Source organism: Hibiscus syriacus, unplaced genomic scaffold, assembly GCF_006381635.1.
Source record: "Hibiscus syriacus cultivar Baekdansim isolate YM2019G1 unplaced genomic scaffold, ASM638163v2 tig00112347_pilon, whole genome shotgun sequence".
Taxonomy (NCBI): domain Eukaryota; kingdom Viridiplantae; phylum Streptophyta; class Magnoliopsida; order Malvales; family Malvaceae; genus Hibiscus; species Hibiscus syriacus.
Genome location: NW_024063308.1, coordinates 413,437 through 432,842, shown reverse-complemented (window position 1 = coordinate 432,842; position 19,406 = coordinate 413,437). Strand labels below are relative to the sequence as shown.

The 19,406-nt window shown below is 32.6% G+C and overlaps 2 protein-coding genes across 2 annotated transcripts; both read right to left on the bottom strand.

The window, feature by feature from the left end:
* Positions 1 to 4,299: 4,299 nt before the first annotated feature.
* LOC120178319 (7-hydroxymethyl chlorophyll a reductase, chloroplastic-like) lies at positions 4,300 to 10,963 on the bottom strand. The gene is made up of 19 exons (XM_039184189.1): positions 10,844 to 10,963; positions 10,699 to 10,793; positions 10,502 to 10,586; positions 9,622 to 9,733; positions 8,978 to 9,062; positions 8,836 to 8,877; positions 8,657 to 8,735; positions 8,071 to 8,122; positions 7,912 to 7,974; positions 7,425 to 7,522; positions 6,853 to 6,888; positions 6,710 to 6,771; positions 6,510 to 6,537; positions 5,789 to 5,868; positions 5,507 to 5,576; positions 5,370 to 5,427; positions 4,970 to 5,034; positions 4,788 to 4,882; positions 4,300 to 4,704 (listed from the first exon to the last, which is right to left on the bottom strand). Exons 1-19 carry the CDS (start codon positions 10,922 to 10,924, stop codon positions 4,614 to 4,616), a joined length of 1,377 nt encoding a protein of 458 aa, XP_039040120.1. The 5' UTR covers positions 10,925 to 10,963; the 3' UTR covers positions 4,300 to 4,613.
* A 2,599-nt stretch (positions 10,964 to 13,562) lies between these two features.
* On the bottom strand, positions 13,563 to 15,848 carry LOC120178328 (peroxidase 12-like). Its single transcript, XM_039184197.1, has 3 exons — positions 15,562 to 15,848; positions 15,276 to 15,464; positions 13,563 to 14,340 (listed from the first exon to the last, which is right to left on the bottom strand). The coding sequence occupies exons 1-3, from the start codon at positions 15,808 to 15,810 to the stop codon at positions 13,726 to 13,728; spliced, it is 1,053 nt and encodes a 350-aa protein (XP_039040128.1). The 5' UTR covers positions 15,811 to 15,848; the 3' UTR covers positions 13,563 to 13,725.
* Between the last annotated feature and the right edge of the window lie 3,558 nt (positions 15,849 to 19,406).

Below are 19,406 nucleotides of genomic sequence, written 5' to 3'. Positions count from 1 at the left end.
GATAATCCGGGTAGAAGGTTTTTTTGGTGCCCAAGTTTTGGAAAAAAGACAGAAAAATGTATAATCAACCTGGTTCTAGTGGTAAGTAGTTTTATATCGCTTAAGCGGATTTTGAATTCAAGTTCATATATATACAAAAATCCTCATTGGGACACACCCACCAAAGCCAAGTGTACAACACATGTCAATCTGGATTAGTTAGGTTGAATCGATCCAGATTAATTAGGGGAAAACTCTAGGAACTGGAAGGGCTACCAAAATAAATAAATAAATATTTTTAATACCCTAAAAATTGAGTCTTTAAGATTAGGTTAAGGAGTTACTAATTTAACCATGAGCTTGACTTGAGTTTAAATTAAGTGTAAATTACATGTTTAGTACCCCCAATTATTACTTTGTTCCATTTTGGTCATCAACTAATTTTTTTTTCAAAATCATAAATAACATTATGTTTTGGTTTTATTTTGATCACTCGTCGTTAAAAACTAACAAAACTATTGATGTAACATTTAAAAAATCAATGATGATGTGGTATTACTTTATGGTGACACTTCATCGTCATTGTTATTTTTTTAACAGTTTGTGACCAAAATGAAACAACACCAAAAAATAATTGGATGACCAAACGAAACAAAAGTGATAGTTGAGATACTAAACTTGTAGTTAACCCAATATTTTATAACTCTAAATTTATTATCTCAATTAAGAAAGCAATAAGACTTCCAGGAAACTCAAGTTAGAGAAAAAAAAGAGTATCCAAAAAAAAGTAAGAAACGTAGGAGTTGTTATGCATGTCATTTCACAAGTGGAATCCATTCAGGCAAATGAAGTTTTGCTTCTTTTTCCCACGATTCACATTTTTCTCTGCTCTGCTTTAACTTGAGCTGGTTTCCCATTTGGTATTGGAAGTAAACAAAAAAAAACTTTTGTGTATTTCTGTTGTGCGACAATCTAATTTAAAGTAGTTTTTAATCTAAAATGTTATAATGTTCAACTTAAAAGTTGTAAAATTTGTAATAATTTCGGTTATATTGTGATAGGTTTAGGGTTTACAATAAAAAAGTTATGCAATTTGTAATAATTTTGATTACAATAGAAAATGTTATAGAAAATGTGATATTTTCATATTTAATCTAAAATGTTGTCATGTCGACCTAAAATGTTACACTCTTGATAAATTTTTGTTTACAAACAATTTATGTCGTATTTTAGCCATATATTAATAAGTTGTATTTTAGACTCTTCCAAGAAAAACTTCCATGCTGCTGATTTAATGACCCCCATAGAATTTCCTCACACCACACAACCAAATCTCATATAAATACTTTATATCATGGAGTCTCATTCCTCAAAACCATCTGCAGGTTTTCTTTGCTCAATATGTTGCTGAGCTATAATTTGAACTGTAACCCCTTAGACCAGGCCCATGCATTGCGAACAGATCTAGCGGATTACGATAAAAAAATTTCCAAGACATTTTTCAATAATTTAAAACCATATTACAGATAAACCCCTTTAAAAACATAGTTCATAACACTAAAGTTCAATTCCAGTAAATCAAAGTCGTAAGGACTGAGAAAAAGATAAAATATTCCAAAATCAGTATCGAAGTAAACCTAACATAATTATCAAAAGCAGTATAAGTCGTAAAACAAATACTTTCAAAATATATATGCACATGTCACCCAACATAATGACATGTCGGAAGATAAAAACATTATATCAAAATACTATTGTATAAATATGTCGATCCTCCAAGTGCCAGGTTCAGGACGCCTATCAAAAATTATCTGAAACATAAAAGTTTGGGGAAGTGAGCTAGGGAGCTCAGTGTGTTCCAACAGTACATAAATAAAACATATAGTTGAGTTTCCGAAATCAGCCCAGTTTCAAGTTGTGAAAATATCATTAGCATTTTTTAGCTTAAAATACAGAATCACCCTTCAATCAACACCATATGCAGTTTCCCATAACTGCATCCATAAGGACTTACCCTAGGCCCAAAAGACGTAGGTGCCAACCTAAAAGATCGCCTTGGTTTATAAGGCCTTACCCTAGCCGAAGCATAGGTGCCCACCTGAGGGGTGTGCCCTCAAGCCCATAAGGAATTACCCAATGCACATAGCGGAAGTGTCATCCTAAGGGAGTACCTTAGGGTCCATAAGGTCTTACCATTAGTCTCATTAGGCCTAGGAGCCCACCCAAGGGTGCCTTAGGTCCATAAGGAATTATCAACTCGATCGGTCTGAACCTATATAAGGAATTACCAGTTTGACCGAAGTTGAACCTGTAGAGACTTCATACTAGATCCCAGAGTACCCGAAGAAAAACATTTTTCAGACAGTAACCAGTGGTAGTATAAATCAGAGTTCAGACATACTTATTTATCAGTAAAAACAGTAACCATAGAACATGTGTCAAACAAGCATGGTTTAAAATACAGTAAATCAGGAATAATACTTAAATCAGATAAATCATATGGTAGTCAAATCAGAGCAAACAATTGATTTCAAATCGGAGAAAATAATCATGTGCACATGGTTTTTCAAATAGATATTTAAAAAAGTTATATGTCATACAAAGAACACACTTCACAAAAAGAATCGGTCTGGTAGATCTATCGAGCACTAGCTTCACTGCGCTCTTTTACTGTACGCAAACCTAGGTTATATCATAACAGAGTTATAATCGAAATAATATTCTAAACTCAGTGTCTAACGGGGTTACAGAATATACGAGTAATCATGGGCTGGCGCTAAAAGATAGATCGAGAGGAATCGGGTCGAGCAGGCGAATGGTCAGGAGATCCTCAAGTACCTTAAATATACGACATCATCATAAATTGATCAGTTATTGACCTTGAATTAAATTAACTTAATTAAATTGCTTAAGTTATATATGCATATTCGAGTTTGATGGTCAATTTGGAGGCTTTCGTGTTTGAATTTGGAAAACCGGACTTCGAATTTAGACTCAGGAAGTCGAAAAACATAAAATATGACTTTTTGAAATTTAGACTTTTTTGTCAAAGTCAAAGTCAATGGGCAAGTCAACGGGTAGGTCAATGATCAGGTCAATGTTAACGGTTCGGGTCAAGGTTAATGGGTTAGACCGATTCGGGTTGACTCAGGTCGGTTCAAACCGGTTCGGGCTGGTTTGGTCCACCTGGACCGTTTCTAGAAGAGACCAAGGCTGAAGGAGACCCCACGAGCACGCAACGGCGCGTGACGGTGGCGACGAGTTCTATGGCAACTTACGAGCACTCCAGGAGCATCCAAACACCATTATCAAGGCAAACCAACTCAAAAATCAGCCAAAACCACAACAATCAAATGGATAAACGAGATCGCGAGCTTACCCACAACGGACGACGAGAACGACGACGATGACGCAACCCATCGATTGGGTTTTGAGTGCACAGAGACAAGGAGTCCAATGGTGGCAGCGGTGAGGCAAAACGATGAGCGAGGTGGTCGGAATCGAAGAAAACCTAGCTGCGACGAGGTTTCGATAGAACTTTATCGGCTTCTCCACGGTGATCGGTGACACCTTTCAACGATCAGTCAGAGGGGTTTTGGTAGTCGGTCGACTACGAGTCAACTGGTTGTGACGACAGGGGCAGCGACAAGATCCGAACGACTTCACTCTCGATTTAGGTCAAACGATGGCCGATTTGACAGTTCTCCAATCAAAGATCGGTTGCAGGTTGCAGCTGAGGCAAACGACGATAGAGTCCGCTACGGATGGTCGAAGGATTGTGGTGGGTAGCGGGTTGGTTTGGGGTTAAAGAACAACTTAATTTTAGAACTTGATTCACGAACGGGGTTTCTTGTTTGGTTTTGGGTTATAACCCAAACCAAATTATAAAATATATATATTTATTATTATTAAACTCAAAAAGACCTGGTGGCTAGGTCATGGGGTCATGAGTTCAAGCCATCTCAGCTTCCTATTTTTTTAATTTTTGGTGTCAAGAGAGTATAGGAAAATTACGGGACTAGTCCCTAAATTTCCTATATATTCAAACTTGACCCAAAAATTTTTAGAAACTTACAGTTTAATCCTTAAAATCAATTTATTAATTCTATAAATTTAAAAATTGAAAAATGGGGTGTGACATGAACTCATACAGAGCTGAACTATATTTACCCTTTCTAATTTTCCAAGCTTCTTTTTCCAGGCCAGAAGATGTAAGTTCAATTCTAAATTCAAAAATATTCTAGTCTTTACTGAGAAAAAAATTTAAAGATCAAGAAAATCTCATGGTAAAAGACAATTGTTTATGGCAATATGTAGATATTCCTGAAACCAGTATCACTCATTCCATCAACAAAAACTGTCCTCCATTATTCTCTCATCCGATTACAAATCTGACCAGTCAATCATACAGGAGAGGACATAAAGGAAGATAATACATTAGCGACCAAAACAAATTTTATACGTTTTAAAAACATCGATCCGTTTATCAAGTACAGTTGTAGAGAAACTAATATAAACTAAGCACACATGGCTCCATTGAGATCACAATATCATCATCATCAGATAATACATCAGCTTTCTCATTCAAGTAATACGCTTCATACCATGTAGGGGAATTTTCAACGTGTAGAGTGTTACTCACGGGCAAGCATTTGATCAATATCGCCCTTCTGGTTGTAAGCGTCGACAAGTTTCTTTGCGTATGAAGGAATATGCCTATCACCTCTGCATGCATTTGATGTTTTCATAATTAAAAGTAACTCTATCCTGATGGTGTATTATAAATTAATTGCTCAGTATGAATATACCTTTGTTTTCCCCAGGTGCGGTTCACATACAAATAGTTCCTTATAGTATGGTAATCAAGTGAATATCGAGCAAATTCCAGACCCTTTGGACCAATCTGAACACAATTAGGCGAATGAGAATGCTTTTCATATTCAACTGCCTTTCCATAACAAATGAATTGTATACATGTAAGAATCCTTACCAAGTTAAGCACAAAAGCTATCAAATTCCCAATAAATCTAGGGGCAGGTTGAGAAGGACCCCTTCCTGAAGGCAAAAGAACAGAATAACAAATTATGATCCTCTAAATAAGTTTCAGCGCATTTGAAGATGAACAAAATAGGGGGGGAATACATAAATATGTGCAATTATCAACACTTGTACAGGTACTCAATATAATGTATCTAAGCTTACTAGTATGAAGACAATAATATCCACTTTACTTTTAATAAAGAAAAAGCTTGAAAAATTTTGCTAAGCAGCATAAATAGATTCACAAGACCTCTGTCATATTTCTAATTTAAAGCTTGAAACCGATGCCTATGCACTGCGGTTGAAAGTCAAAATTGTTTTCATGGCTAAACAGAAGAAGCCATACATACCGAACTTAGCATTATCATCTGCCTTAACAGTCTCCATCACAAATGGTTGCCGATTACCCTGAAATGAAATGTCTGTAATCAGTTTTCCTCCCCAAATCCTCTAGCAGCTCAACAGGATATATAGCTTAGGATTTTACACTACTAGTTGTTGGAGTGATCTCCAAAAGGCCCTCAACCAAACTCAGCATTTCTCTGCCATGTTCATTTCTACAGTAAAAACATTGAAATGAAAATCTAAGTTCTCTTGGGATTTGAAGCGACTCGAGCATCATTATGGAATAAAAGAATGCAACAACTAGATTAGAATGATAATGTCAATATTATAAAACCAATGAAAGAATGCATGGAGAAAAAAACGAGGGGCACAAGTAACATGCTTTAGCAAGCAGCTTGTTCATTTGATGTCGAGGAGAAAGTACCTAACAGTAACATATTGTGGATGCTGTGTCATGCTGATTCCAGAATATTTTGGTACACCCATATATCCAACCACCAGATCCTGCATTGGCCAAAAAAAAGAGGATTATTCTAAGTTGAGTCATGTCAGCAATAAGTGCAAGATAACTTCCTTGGAACTTCTATGATCAAATAATAATATTGAAGGATCCAACATAGATACCAGCTTAATGCATGTAGAAAATATCTAGAAACATGCTGGCAATTTTCAGTTAATCAGAATCATAAACCTTCAGACCTGGCAAACCATTGAGACGGGGGCAAAGGATTGCATGGATTGGGGATACAAATAAGTAGCTAACAAACAGAATAAAACTCCTTACTTTAAAACTGAATCGTGAAACAAATGAAAGCAATTCCACTATCCACTCAGTAAATGTCAAGAGAAGCCGTGTAGTAATAGTAGCAGTCTCATTTGTTTAGGAGTCTTTTATGATAAGAAAGATAAGTTTGATGAGTCTTTGTAATCTAGATAGAAGTTTATTTTTGAAGTCATATCCGAAATCATATTCTTTCTTGCGTTAAATCCATTATTCTTTCCTTCTCTCTCGGTTTATTCTCTTAGATTACAAGAGTAAAGATATTGAGTAAAACACAAGGCATTCCTATTAGCACGGGTTACAAAATTTCAAGGACAACCTTGCATAAATAATTTCTTTTTTTAAGAAAAAGAAAAAAACTCACCGCTAATGCATTTGTGTAATCAAAACAGCTGCAAAACACATGAAAATTTGTCTAGTTAAAAAATTGTTCTACAATGATATGCACAAATAAATAGTAAAGTCTAGATGCACATGACAAATTTTGGTCCAGATAACCTTTTCCAGACAGACTTTTGTTAAATGGTCAAATTTATTAATCATATGGAAACAACAGGAAATTACCTATAGCAAGAAGGTGCAATAACATCGACTAAGTCGTTTGCTGGTAGACAGAAATAAGGAACCTGCTTTAATTAAAATTTCAAATGGATGAAGCTTGGTGATTGCAAGAACCAGACCAGATTGAAAGTAACAAAATTTATTACCTCTTCAATATGGCCATCCAAATGCTTTAGGTGGACCTAGAAGAATATAAAATAGCCACATAAGATACAAAAAGTGTATTTTTTTAATACTAATATCAGCTATTTATATGGGACAGCTAGCAGTTATACAAATACTCAAGATTAGCCTAATGCCAACATCTAAGTAATGAGCCATCAACCTGTCTTGATGGTATAAAATGTTAAACCAAGCTCTCTCCAGATAAGGTAAATGGCTTAATCATTCGATATCATTCATATATGTTATGAATAAATGGGGAAAAGAACTATTATCACTGTTTATCCCAAGGATAGGCAATTACCAGCTATAGTAATATCCTAAGCTCTTTAAGACTGTTTCATGGTGAAAGACAAGGGAAATATAATGAGGTATAATCTCAAGGCCTCAAGTAACCTAAGCTCACACCTCTGTTTACTTTAAATATATTTTTGCTACTATTAGAACTATATTCCATTTATGTTGAGAATGTTCTTTTCAATAAATGGCCTTACTCCACGGACAAATATTTACCATGCATAACTTGAGCACAAGTAAAAAGTTTTTCAGCACAAACCTTGTAATCTTGCATAAACTCGTAATGTAGAACTGTTTCTGGTTCACTACTCGCTGCCTTTAGAAACTTATCTAGACCTTCTCGAGTTCCATTATCAACTGTTGAATAAAGCATTCATAATGATTGAGATTTTTCCTTCAATATAGAAAGAAAGCAGTCTAAAGTAACATTGTGCCTATCATTTATCCATCTAAGGCTTATGAATTTTGAAGATCTAATTAAAAGTGCAATACGAAACCATAACACATGACTTAGTGAATAACTTGGAATAATCTAATCTCACAGTAACTGGTTGCAAACTAGCTGGGAATCATACAACTTGTAGTACAAAAATGCATTTTTCTCTTAGTACAGATCTAATAAAATAAAGTTTCAGATGAACTATTCACAAGTTACATTGATATTAGCTATATTTGCCTAACATAGTATTGTAAAAGTGAAGCAGCGCAGTAAAAAGAGCAGTATATAATATATATATATATATTACCACAATTGGTGCCTAACACATAAAGCTTCTCCAAATTTAGATGGTGCTCCACAGATCTTAGCGCTGCAGTTTAAGAAATCATTCTGCATTACGATAGTGCAAGTCATAATATAGAAATAAGCATATATAGAAACTGTTAGGGTATAGCACTAAGCATACCCTGCACTTGGCAACCAACACCACAGAAAAGGAGACGCTTTACCCCTGCAGCCTGCATAATTAAGCCCATTCTATCTCAGTTAACTTTAATACAGGAAAAAAAGTACAATTATGTTTTTTTATGAAAAACACAGATTAGCTATCAGAAACTGGTAGAAATGACAAAAGAAAAACGAACAAGCACATTAAATATAGCGTACATTGATTATAGGATTTTTTCTTATTGCTCTTTAGGAAAAATGAATCACCTCCTCTTGCTACTTGACTAGGCCCTTTTGGCATTTTCATTGCATTAATTTTCAGTTACTACAGAGGTTGGGCATTAGATAAAGTAAATGTGCAGCCTTGGATTGATTCTTTCCTTTTAAGTCTGTGCTCGCCTATCTGTCTGATTAATAATAGTGGTGGTGGTGCTCTCATTGTTCATCAACTCTTCAAGAATAGTCATCATTCTTATAAGAAATGCTTTTAATTATGAGCTCATAAAACCAACTTCATAACTTTCATCAGATTTCTTAAGCATAAATGATATATAAAGCTTAAAATTCATCCACAGGTAGCTTCAAGATTCAAGAATTCAAAGCACCTCAACCAGTGCGAGGGTATCTAGATTAGGGGATAGTGTTGGTTTGACTCCTTTAGCAGCTAAAACTTCGTCTGGCGTCCTGCAGTAAATCAAAAGGAAGAGATTTGACATTTGAAAGTAAGATAAGTACACAATCAAGTCGGTAATTTCAATTTTTGAAAAGAGCAAATAAAACTAACCTAGCTAAAATGGGCCTTGGGGACAGTCTGTCATCTGGATCACTGCATTGCGATAATATTTAAGAAAACAAAAAGGCAATAACGTACATTCGATAATAAACCATGTCTACTTCATTCTTCATCTATTAATAAGTGTTCCCACCTCTGAACACAAATAACAGCCTCAACCATGCCTGATTTCAGCATTTCTATCGCAATGGTTGTAACTATCCCAGTCCATTGAGCTCCTAAAAATGATTAAAATTGCAACGTGCATAAAATTTAGGCTGCAGATAAACATTGTCAATGATACAAAGCATTATTAACCTAAAATCATTCACAGCACCATCTCCCCCCCTCTGCCCCCACCCCCTGCAGACGCATAGTGTGCAACTTTAAAAAAGGACATAATGAAAGAAAATTATTAAAAATTGCACTGCATTTTTTTCCCATCCATTCCTCTTTAATTCAGACCTTTAATATTTATCAAGCACTTTTAATGCCGAGAATAACGTAAATGGTGGAAAACCTCATATTAGGCACAATACATTAGAAAACATAACATGTACCTGCATTACTATGAACTATTTATTAACACTATTTCAAAAAGTTGAGCTTAACCTCAAAGCTACTTTAGGAAAAATTTAACAAAAACTCCCTCCGTAAGATTTGGATGTAGATGTATGCGGTACTTCAGAAAAGGAAAATTGGATGATATTAATAGCACGGATGCACAAACATAACAACAATGGACCAAAGAAATAATGAAAACAGTATCGGAAAATTTCATAATTAACAAAGACATACCTTCTACTGGCTTAACTTTACGAGCATATAGAAGCTTTTCATGAACTCCTAAATACGTCTCCTCCAAAGAATCCGATTTCCTCCCTCTACCATGAACTACAGGTTCTAAGCTCTGAACACCAAATAAATTAGTCAACTGATTGCATAACATCAAACAGGATTCAAAATGTGTTGAAAGTACCCTACTGGCCAACACAATTATTAATAAATTGAATATCATATAATCCAATGCAACAAGGTAAAAGTAGCCAAATGTCATCATCTTATGTAACTCAAGTCATAAGCTAAAGCAACAAATAAGCTTTTCCCTCATAAGTAGCCGTGGAAATCTATTTAAAGCAACCAAAAAAATCAGTTTATTAAAGCAGCATATCTCATAAGTTGGCAGTAAACTACAGAAATGAGGTTCTCATAGTACCTAAATTTTGAAGCTAAGCTAAAGCAACAAATAAGCTTTTCCCTCAGCCACTTCAGAAGAGCATTAGAGGTAGACAAATAGATTATCAAAGGTTCAATGTTGCTCATGACTTGGAATGGTCAAGTAAATTAGAATCAATGGGAAGCTTTGCTCCTATGCTAGATATGGTCAAAGCTCACAATTTTATCGTTTTACAGTCAAATTACATGCACAAATACATCGTCTCGTGAAAAAAAAAAAAGAATACTTTATCATCAACCAAGCATCTTCCTTACATACTTTCTGGTAAAGCCTTTCCTAGGAATGATTTTATGTCAGGGGTGAGAAGTGCGAACTTAAAAATTTATTTTAGAAATACAGAGAGTGCGAATTAAATAATCAATAAAAAATATAAAGAAATATCTAAACCATGGTTCATCCTTGACCAAAGGAACAAAAAAGGTAGAGGAACGATTGACTTACTTCAATTTTGGACATTCCATCTCCTAAGAAAGCGCAAGCATTCTTAACATGAGCAATGTAATATGTATCACACAACCCACATCGACTGCCAATAATTGAATATATATAAGAAAAAAATGAAAACCATGAAAGAAAGTGTAAAAAGAAAAGAAAAGAAAGGATGGGTATTTTATTGCATTGAAAAAAAAAACTAGAACCTGCAATGGTCTTTGGCTGGATAGGTACCTCCAGGGGGTATAGGCTTAGAGCGTTCCCGCCAGTCGTCTCTCAGCTTCGCTGTTTTCTTGCATTCGAGTTGGACTCTAAATGGGAACTCAAATTAGTAATCATGCGTGTATTTAATTGTGGGGAGATTTTGCTATTACCTTTCGAAGAAGAAGAAGAGAAGATGGGTCTTAAGAAGCTGGAAACAACTGAAGTCATGGCAGCTGAAACACAACAGAAAAATGCAGTTTCAGCTTGCTCTTTCCACCACATATTTATTGTAGAGAAGAAGATTATCATTTATCACTCACCTCTTTCTTATAATTACAAAATACCAGCACTATATTTGTAATTTTACCATTAGATTTATTTTCTTCTTTCTCCTATCCGGTTTACTTGAAAAATCAATTTTTTGTATTCAACTCGACTCGAAAAAATTTTAAATTCAAATTGAGTTATAAATTACAACTCGAATAACTCAAATTTTTTAGTGATTAGTGGATTAATTTTCAAAGTTGAGTCGAATCCCTCAAGTCCGTATGATATATGTATATTTCATATGAAAAAGTACGAAATATATATATATATATATATATATATATATATATATATATATATATATATATATATATATATATATATATATATGTATATGGTTACAAAATATCATTTAAATTAGAATCAAATAATATCATAATATTATAAATGGTAAATTAAATTTAAATAGAAACTTCAAAATTCGACTCAACTCGAAAAAGTTTCAAGTCAATATCGAGTTATAAAATATGATTCGTCAACTCGAATAACTCAAAATTTTTTAACTTGACTCAACTCGATTGAACGCTCACCACTAACAAGTGATCCTTAACTAATATTTAGGTTCAAATTGTTTTAATAATCAATAAAATTTATTTTTATAATCCTTTTAGACTATTCAAAATGAAAATACATCATAATTGTGTAGGTTAATGATGATCAATATTTTTTATTTTATAATTTAAATTTGATAATGTATTGTTTTATCTTTCTATCTTTGTATATTTAAATTTTAATCTCTAAATTTTTTATTTTAGAATTTTAGCCTTCCAACTATAATTATTTAAAAACTAAAATCTAATTAATAATACTATGGCTATCTAATTTAGTTTATATCATATTTTTATAAAAAGATGTCCGCATTCATAATTTAAAATTATATTATCATAATAATATGTTGTTTTTATAATATTTTATTTAAATTAATTAATAATTAATATATATATCATCAAAGAGGAAAAAAACACAAAAGTGGGCCACGTGATAAGTAAAATAGAAAAAGAAATTAATTTAAACGCTGGAAAAGGAAACAGCATATTGAGTAAACTTTCAATATGGTAACCGAAAACATAATCCATTTCCAAGCTAACATTCTAATTTAGGACCTAAACCTTATTAAAAAAATATAAATTATGTGTTTAATGTCTAAACTATCAATTTTGGTTTGTTTTAGTACTTAAATATTTATTTTTTTTAAAAATCATACCTGACATTTTAGTACCAACCATTAAAAACTTAACGCGTTTAATATTTAAACTATCAGTTTTTGTCTGCTTTAATACCTAAAGTTTTTAACAAGTACTAAAATAAAATAAAAATTAAATATTATGTATGATTTTAAAAAGTTAAAATTTTAGGTACTAAAACGTGCCAAAAGTGATAGTCTAGGTACTAAACATGTGATTTACCCTAAAAATATTACATTTCGTAATTTTTTTTATTTTTTGTTTGCAGGTTGAATCATAAAGAGGATTAAATCCATGGGAAAGAAAATAGAAGAAAAAAATGATGAATATTGCTATGAGTTATTGAATTATGCTATCCTGCGTTTGCATTTTCAATGGAATTTGAAAGAAAGAAAAATCACTTTTACGTATTCGGTGTTTGGATTTCAAGGTGGATCACGTAATTTTAAAATAGTATATGTTCATAATTTTTTTTAACTATTAATAATGTACACACATCATACAAAAGTAATTGTTCGAACTCAAGGGAGAACAATAATCCCTTTAACTATTAAGGTTACTCAGGTTCATATCTCTAACCCCTATAAGTATCAAAGAAGTAACATCCAAAAATATATTAAAATACATTTAATAATATAAATAGATAGATAAATACATACTAATCAACTCCTCTATATAGCATTAGAGTCTGTTCATCAATGCCACTGGCGGAGCCAGGACAGGGTGAGGGGCGTCATTTGACACCAAAAATTCTTTTAAAAGAAAGTTTCCTATATATATTTGATATAATATAATAAAAATAAGTAAATGAGACCACTTTTAAAAATGTTTTGACCCCTTAAAAAAGAAATGACATAATATCAAAATTAATTTCAAACATTTATTTAAATAATCATTTTAACATTATTCTTTTATATAGCAATTTGGCCCTCAATATTTTATTTTAGGCCAAGAAAACCCCATTTGTATGAAAATAGTTGATTAACAAACAATTTAACACTTAAAATAGAGATATTTTTTACCCTAAAAAGAAACGTTAAGGCCAAAAATACTCGAAAAAATGAATAATAACTAAAATGATTATTTAATTAAACCTTAGGGAATATTTTACCTTAAAATAAAATGTTTGGGACTAAAATGATAAAAAAATATTAAACAAAACGATTATTTTAGTAAATATTGAGAGTTGATTTTGGTATTATGCCAAAAGAGATTAACCCCAACTTTTTATAAAAATATCATAATTTAAAATTATGATAAAATTTGTAATTCTAAATGCTAAAACATCCTGTAAATCGTCGGTCGACTGCAATTACTACACGTTGCTATAGTAAAAAGATGTGCTTAGACGAAGATGCTAATTCCATGGCTGATATTAACTTAAGCTCTAGTTTTGGGCACACATTTATTAAAAGTCAACGCTGAATACAAACCCCAACTTCAGCTAACACACCAAAAGGCATATAAAAGACAACACATTATGCGAAAAAACATAGTTAAAATGTTAATTATACGCCCTTAATACTCGGATGTAGCATTCTCTTCAACCACTGACGCCAAAAACGACCTGTTATTGGCATTCCTCACGGAGCAATTGGCTCGAATTTCTCCGGTCTTACCGGTTAACACACTCAACTGGCTCATCTTCACCATAGCCACCACAAATTTCTCAAAGAAGAGAGTCTCGTTAACAGCAAAGCTGGTAACAATGCTCCTTGTTTTACCATTAGTGTACAGGTCTTGGTCCGATGTGAACAGGCCCTGGCGGTTCATGAGATCGACGTAGTACTTGTTGTCGAATTTGTTCGGGGTCCTTATGTCCAACACTGTGGTGTTTGTGGAATTTTCTGTAGGACAGACTCTCCTGAGGTTTTTGGCAAAGGTTTGGTCCATGGTGGGGTCTTGAGTAGGGTAAAGGCGACGGGTGAATGAGCCGCAATGGCTGATGCCGATGGTGTGGCCACCTGAGAGGGCTACGACGTCGGTCGGGTCAAAGTTTTTGGTGGCAAGACTGGAGAGGATGGTGTCGGCGTTGGCGAAGGGTGGCGGCAAGTTCTGCAATGTTGCATCTCTTGTGGCGAAGCTCAGGCCATCTCGCCTTCCTAATGGCACATCATAGTCCGGACCTCCAGACTGCAATGAAGAGAAAGGGAAAAGATTAGCATTGGATTCTACTTCAACTCCATGATAATTCACTGCACTGTGAGATTTACTATTTAATCTTGTAAAAAGGAGCTAATTTGATACTATGGTCATTTGGTGAGCATAATTCCTTAAAAATGCCCTAATATTTAACTAAATAATCACTTAGATTTCTATTTCTCTAATAGCATTTTAGGGTAAAAAGACACTTCTAATAATAAAAATTATTAGTCAACAAATGATCAATTCTCTAAAATAAATTGGTTATCTTAAAATAAAACATTGAGATCAAAATGCACTAAAAATGACAGAAAATAAAATAACTATTTAATCAAAGGTTGAAAGTTTTTTGTCCTAATATAAAACGTTGGTGTACCAGAGTATTTTAAAAAATAGATAAATATTAAAATAATTATTTAATCAAATATTTATAAACATATAAGTTCTGTGAATCTCTAGAAGCTTTCAAATAAAAATATTTTTAATAGTTTAAAATAATTAAAATATAATATTTATTTAAAATCTTAATTACTAATAATGTACATATTTGTAAATACAATTACTTAAATATATAATCTCTAAAAATAATAATAATATCTTTAATTACGGAGGTCATTTAAACGTTATATTGCTAATTAAGAGGTTCATCCCAGGAGGAGGAGAGAATTATGTCAGGTTAACCCCTAGTGAGCAAAGTTGGCACAACAAAATTGACTTTTCCACTAATGTACGTTTTGTTGACTTTTTTTTTCACTCCTAAGGCCCCAAAGTAATAAAAGTTGTCCCTACAAAATAGACTTTTCCTCCTATGTACATTATGGTGACTTTTCCATGGGATAGGTAACAAAAGATAAGTAAATTTGGTGGGGTGGCAGTAGTAAAAATACAGTAAATGAAGGTATTAAATGAGTGGTTGAAGTAAATACCAGGTACACAGAGTCACGAGCAGCAAGAGCAGCGATATCAGCACAAGAGACTACTCTTCCACACTCCTTGTGGACAAGTGCACGCAGGTCATTTATGATCTTGAACCCTCTCAACGTCAGGTTCGGCGGTGCATCCTGCTCGCTTGGCCCACTCGCTGATCCATCCAGTAGCACCGATGCATCACATCCCTGCAATTCATTTTATGATCATCACCTAATCATATTAATTTCTCCATTAAAAACCCAGCAACTCATTTCTTCATGGTGAAGACTGAAAATAGATCACCTGAACAAAGCAGTCATGGAAATGGAGACGAAGCAAGGCAGCAGCTTGGCTGATGTCCTCCTTGAAAACCTTCTGCAGTTGTTTCCTAACAATGGATTCCACTTTGGGACATGATTTTTGGTAGAATGTCCATGAGAGACCACTCACTATAGGAAGAGCAGTGTTTTCTGCTTTTGAGAAAGAAAAGTAAGAAGAAATACACAGGAAAGAGACCAGAAGGAAAGCAGTGAAAGGTGTAGCATTAGCCATGGCAGCTTCTTGTTTCTTGTGTGTCTTGGACTAGACCATATGGGTGTTATTTATAGGCTCATCACCACTCACAATAGTCTTGTTTATCCTCTTCTCCCTCAACTTTAATTTCGATTTTCCACGTATATTCATGTAATCTAATATCTTCACGTGTCCATGGTAAAAGATTAGAAGAAGAAAAAAGACAAGTTGATAAAGACACTTTTTCTTTTCTATAAATTAGGAAGATGACGATGAAACTGCAAAATGGGCATGTGGTGACCACATTGCACACCCTTTTATCAGTACTAAACTAATAATGGCTCGTGGTCGACCACTGAATTGGTAATTTCAATATCGTTTGATTATTTATTATTAGGGTAAAGTATACAAATGATCTCTGACTATAGGTGCTACTTTGTAGAGTCATTTAACTAATAAAAGTTATAAAATGGTCCCCCGATCATAGGATATTGCTTTGTTGGGTCCTCCGATTATTAAAAGTTATAAAATGGTTACCCAACTATTTATGTGTTCCAAACTCATCATTTTTCGTTAAAAAATTGGAAGTCGTATGAGCTATAAGTTAATATATTGACTGGGATATGAAAAAAATCTGATTCTAAAATCGTTTGAGTTGTATTTTGTGTATCGACTTTACGTTTACATTATGTCATTTAGTCAATGCTTGAAACATTGGGTCGTCAAGCTAGTGATTGAAAGTAATGGTTGTACCAGTAGACATCTTAAAATATAATTTTATCATATCTCAATCAGCAAGTTAACGTCAAGCTCAGACGGTATTCAATTTTTAACAGAAAATGACAAGTTTGGAACATATGAATAGTCGAGTGAGTATTTTGTAACTTTTAAAAGTCAAGAGACTCAACAAAACAACATCCTATAGTTAGAGGACCATTTCATAACATTTAATAGTGGGAGACTCAACAAAACAATACTCTTTAATCGAGGGACCATTTATATACTTTACCCTTATTAATATTATATATACTCTCACATGCATTGCACGTGAAAAATATCATAATGCATATTCTAAATCATTAAAATAATACAATTAATTTTTTCAATATTTAATAAAATAAAAATATTTGATTTATGAATTTTTTTAATCACTTTATATTAAATAATTGTATTTTATTTTAAAAAGTAAAAATAAAATTATTTTAAAGATTAAAAGATATAATATATCAAATAATTAATTAATTATATATATAGATGCAATTATATATATAAGAATCATTCCAAATTTATTAACCAGTCAAAATAATTAATTATATAATAAATTGTAAAATTTATTTAATTATAAAATACACAATTTTTTAATTAAAAAGAAAATTAAAAAATGTTGGTACAAAACTTTTAAGTAAATTATAAGTATAATTATAGTTGGATAACAATCCTACTCAAATATATTTATTCCATCTTATATGTAGAGATAAACAAAATTAAACTACGTTAAATACTATCTTTTGCGTATTTTTTCTATGTTGATATTGCTTTATTATTTTTATGCTTGCTAATTTGTTGAATAAGTATTTTGATATAACATTAAATTGTAAATTTGATTTTGGACTTAATTGAATTTGTCAAAAATTTATCAAAAATAATTCAAAGTCCAAATTAACTTAAAAATATGTTTTAAATGTTTTTCAACTTAGTTGAACTTTTTCAAAAATATACTCGATCATTTTCGTGCTTTAAAGATGTGTTTCCAAACTTTTTTAGCTCAAAGGATCGATCCATTTGACCAGAGGATCAATCCCCTTGTAAAAGGATCAATCCCTTGGATTCCAGAAAGTTTGGGATCGATCCCTTGAGGATCAATCACTTTCTTGCAACGTTCGAATTAATTGAAAAATGATTGATCCCTTTCACAAAAGGATCGATCCCTTGTGCATTAAATGTTATTTTTTGTTGTAGGCGGCTATAATGATCTCCAATGGTTTCAAACGGCTAAAATTGATAGAGAAAGTATAAAATGAAGGTTAAGCATCCTAAGGTCAACAAGAATTATATTGAACAAATATACTAACATCAAAGAAGTCCTTTAAGCTTAAATTCTTAATCTTTTCATTGTAACACACTTGTGAGTTTATTGTTTAATTTGCTAAAGTGTGATTTGGGTGAGAGCTTATTATTTGTAAACACATTTGTCTTGTGAGGTTTTCTTTTGTTTGCTAAATTTGTAATTACTCTTTGGGAGATTGTGCATTCAAAGTTTGGGGTATAAATCTTAAAGTGTTTGTAAGGTTACAACTTGTCCTTAAAGGTAAGCAAATCTAGTGGATTTGAGAAATCCTTAGTGTGGATGTAGACTTGATTGAGAAGTCGAACCACTCTAAATCGTTGTACAAATTTTTTTTTCCGATTGTTTCCACCAAATTCTTTAAAAAGTCAATTCACCGCCTATTGGCGTATTTTGGTTGATCGATATAGCTAACATAATTCCTAATAAGTGGTATCACAATCATGAAATTTTAGAGGGATTTTTTGTTGCGGATTATATTCGTAATATTAGCGACATGCAAGAGGAGTTTTGTTGCAATGAGTTTTCAGTTGTTTGGAGTAATTATTACTCAATATAGAGGTACTTTAACGGATATTACATAATAATTAAAGTTGTTGACACTTGATGATGGAGCTTCAACGAATATTTGGCTTACATAAGAATTGAAGTTATTGAAGTTTTGAAGATCAATTTTCTAATGGAATTTCTGTTAATGAAGACTCAAATTCTAATTAGAAATTAAGTTGGATTTGGTTATAATTCTATTGATTGAAGATAAGTTGGTGGTTAAGTTTATTTAGTTAAGAATTCTTATGAAATAAAGATTCTTGATAACCAAGTATTTGGTTATATAAATAGAGAGTTTATATTAGTTTTAGAATTATGAGAGAAAATTATTTTGGAGAGATATGATCATTTTGTAATCTCTATAATTTTTAGGGTTTATGTTGTATAGATAACTTTGTAGAGATATTGGGAGAGGGGTTCTGAGATAATTTGGATTATGTTATAAATACTAGATTTTAGGATACATGTGATATCATGTATTTTTATCATTTGTGATCTCTACGTTTATAGTGGATTATTATTCTTCTTATCAATGGAGGTAGGTAAGGTTAAACCACGTTAAAATTGATCTCTTATGTGTGATATATTTCATACTGAATTTACTTCGTACATACATGCATGCATACATACATGCATGCATACATACATGCATGCATACATACATACATACATACATACATGCATGCATACATGCATGCATGCATACATACATACATACATACAAATTTCTAACAAGCAGAGCAAATTCTATTAGAAAATTGGTATTCAAATCTTTAACAACTTCAATTCTTACATAAGCCATATATTCGTTAAAGTTTCACCGTTAAGTATTTAACAACTTCAATTCTTATATTCGTTGAAATATTGTTGTATCAACTGAAAATTACTCCATTGCAATTGAAATTCATTGCAGCAAATCGCAAATCGCCTATCGCACACGTCTTATTTTATGTTGATATTACATTGGTTATTTTTTCGCTCCTAAATTCATAACAAGTAGTTTTATTAGATAACGACAAGC

What these genes read in the sequence shown, in the direction of transcription:
- LOC120178328 (XM_039184197.1), bottom strand. Translation starts at nt 15,810, where the DNA reads ATGGCTAATGCTACACCTTTCACTGCTTTCCTTCTGGTCTCTTTCCTG. An exon ending in TCCATGACTGCTTTGTTCAG is followed by an intron (nt 15,465 to 15,561) that starts GTGATCTATTTT and finishes AATGAATTGCAG; the next exon opens with GGATGTGATGCATCGGTGCT. An exon ending in CTCGTGACTCTGTGTACCTG is followed by an intron (nt 14,341 to 15,275) that starts GTATTTACTTCA and finishes TCTTCATTGCAG; the next exon opens with TCTGGAGGTCCGGACTATGA.
- LOC120178319 (XM_039184189.1), bottom strand. Translation starts at nt 10,924, where the DNA reads ATGACTTCAGTTGTTTCCAGCTTCTTAAGACCCATCTTCTCTTCTTCT. An exon ending in ATAGCAAAATCTCCCCACAA is followed by an intron (nt 10,794 to 10,843) that starts TTAAATACACGC and finishes AGAGTCCAACTC; the next exon opens with GAATGCAAGAAAACAGCGAA. An exon ending in CCAGCCAAAGACCATTGCAG is followed by an intron (nt 10,587 to 10,698) that starts GTTCTAGTTTTT and finishes AATTATTGGCAG; the next exon opens with TCGATGTGGGTTGTGTGATA.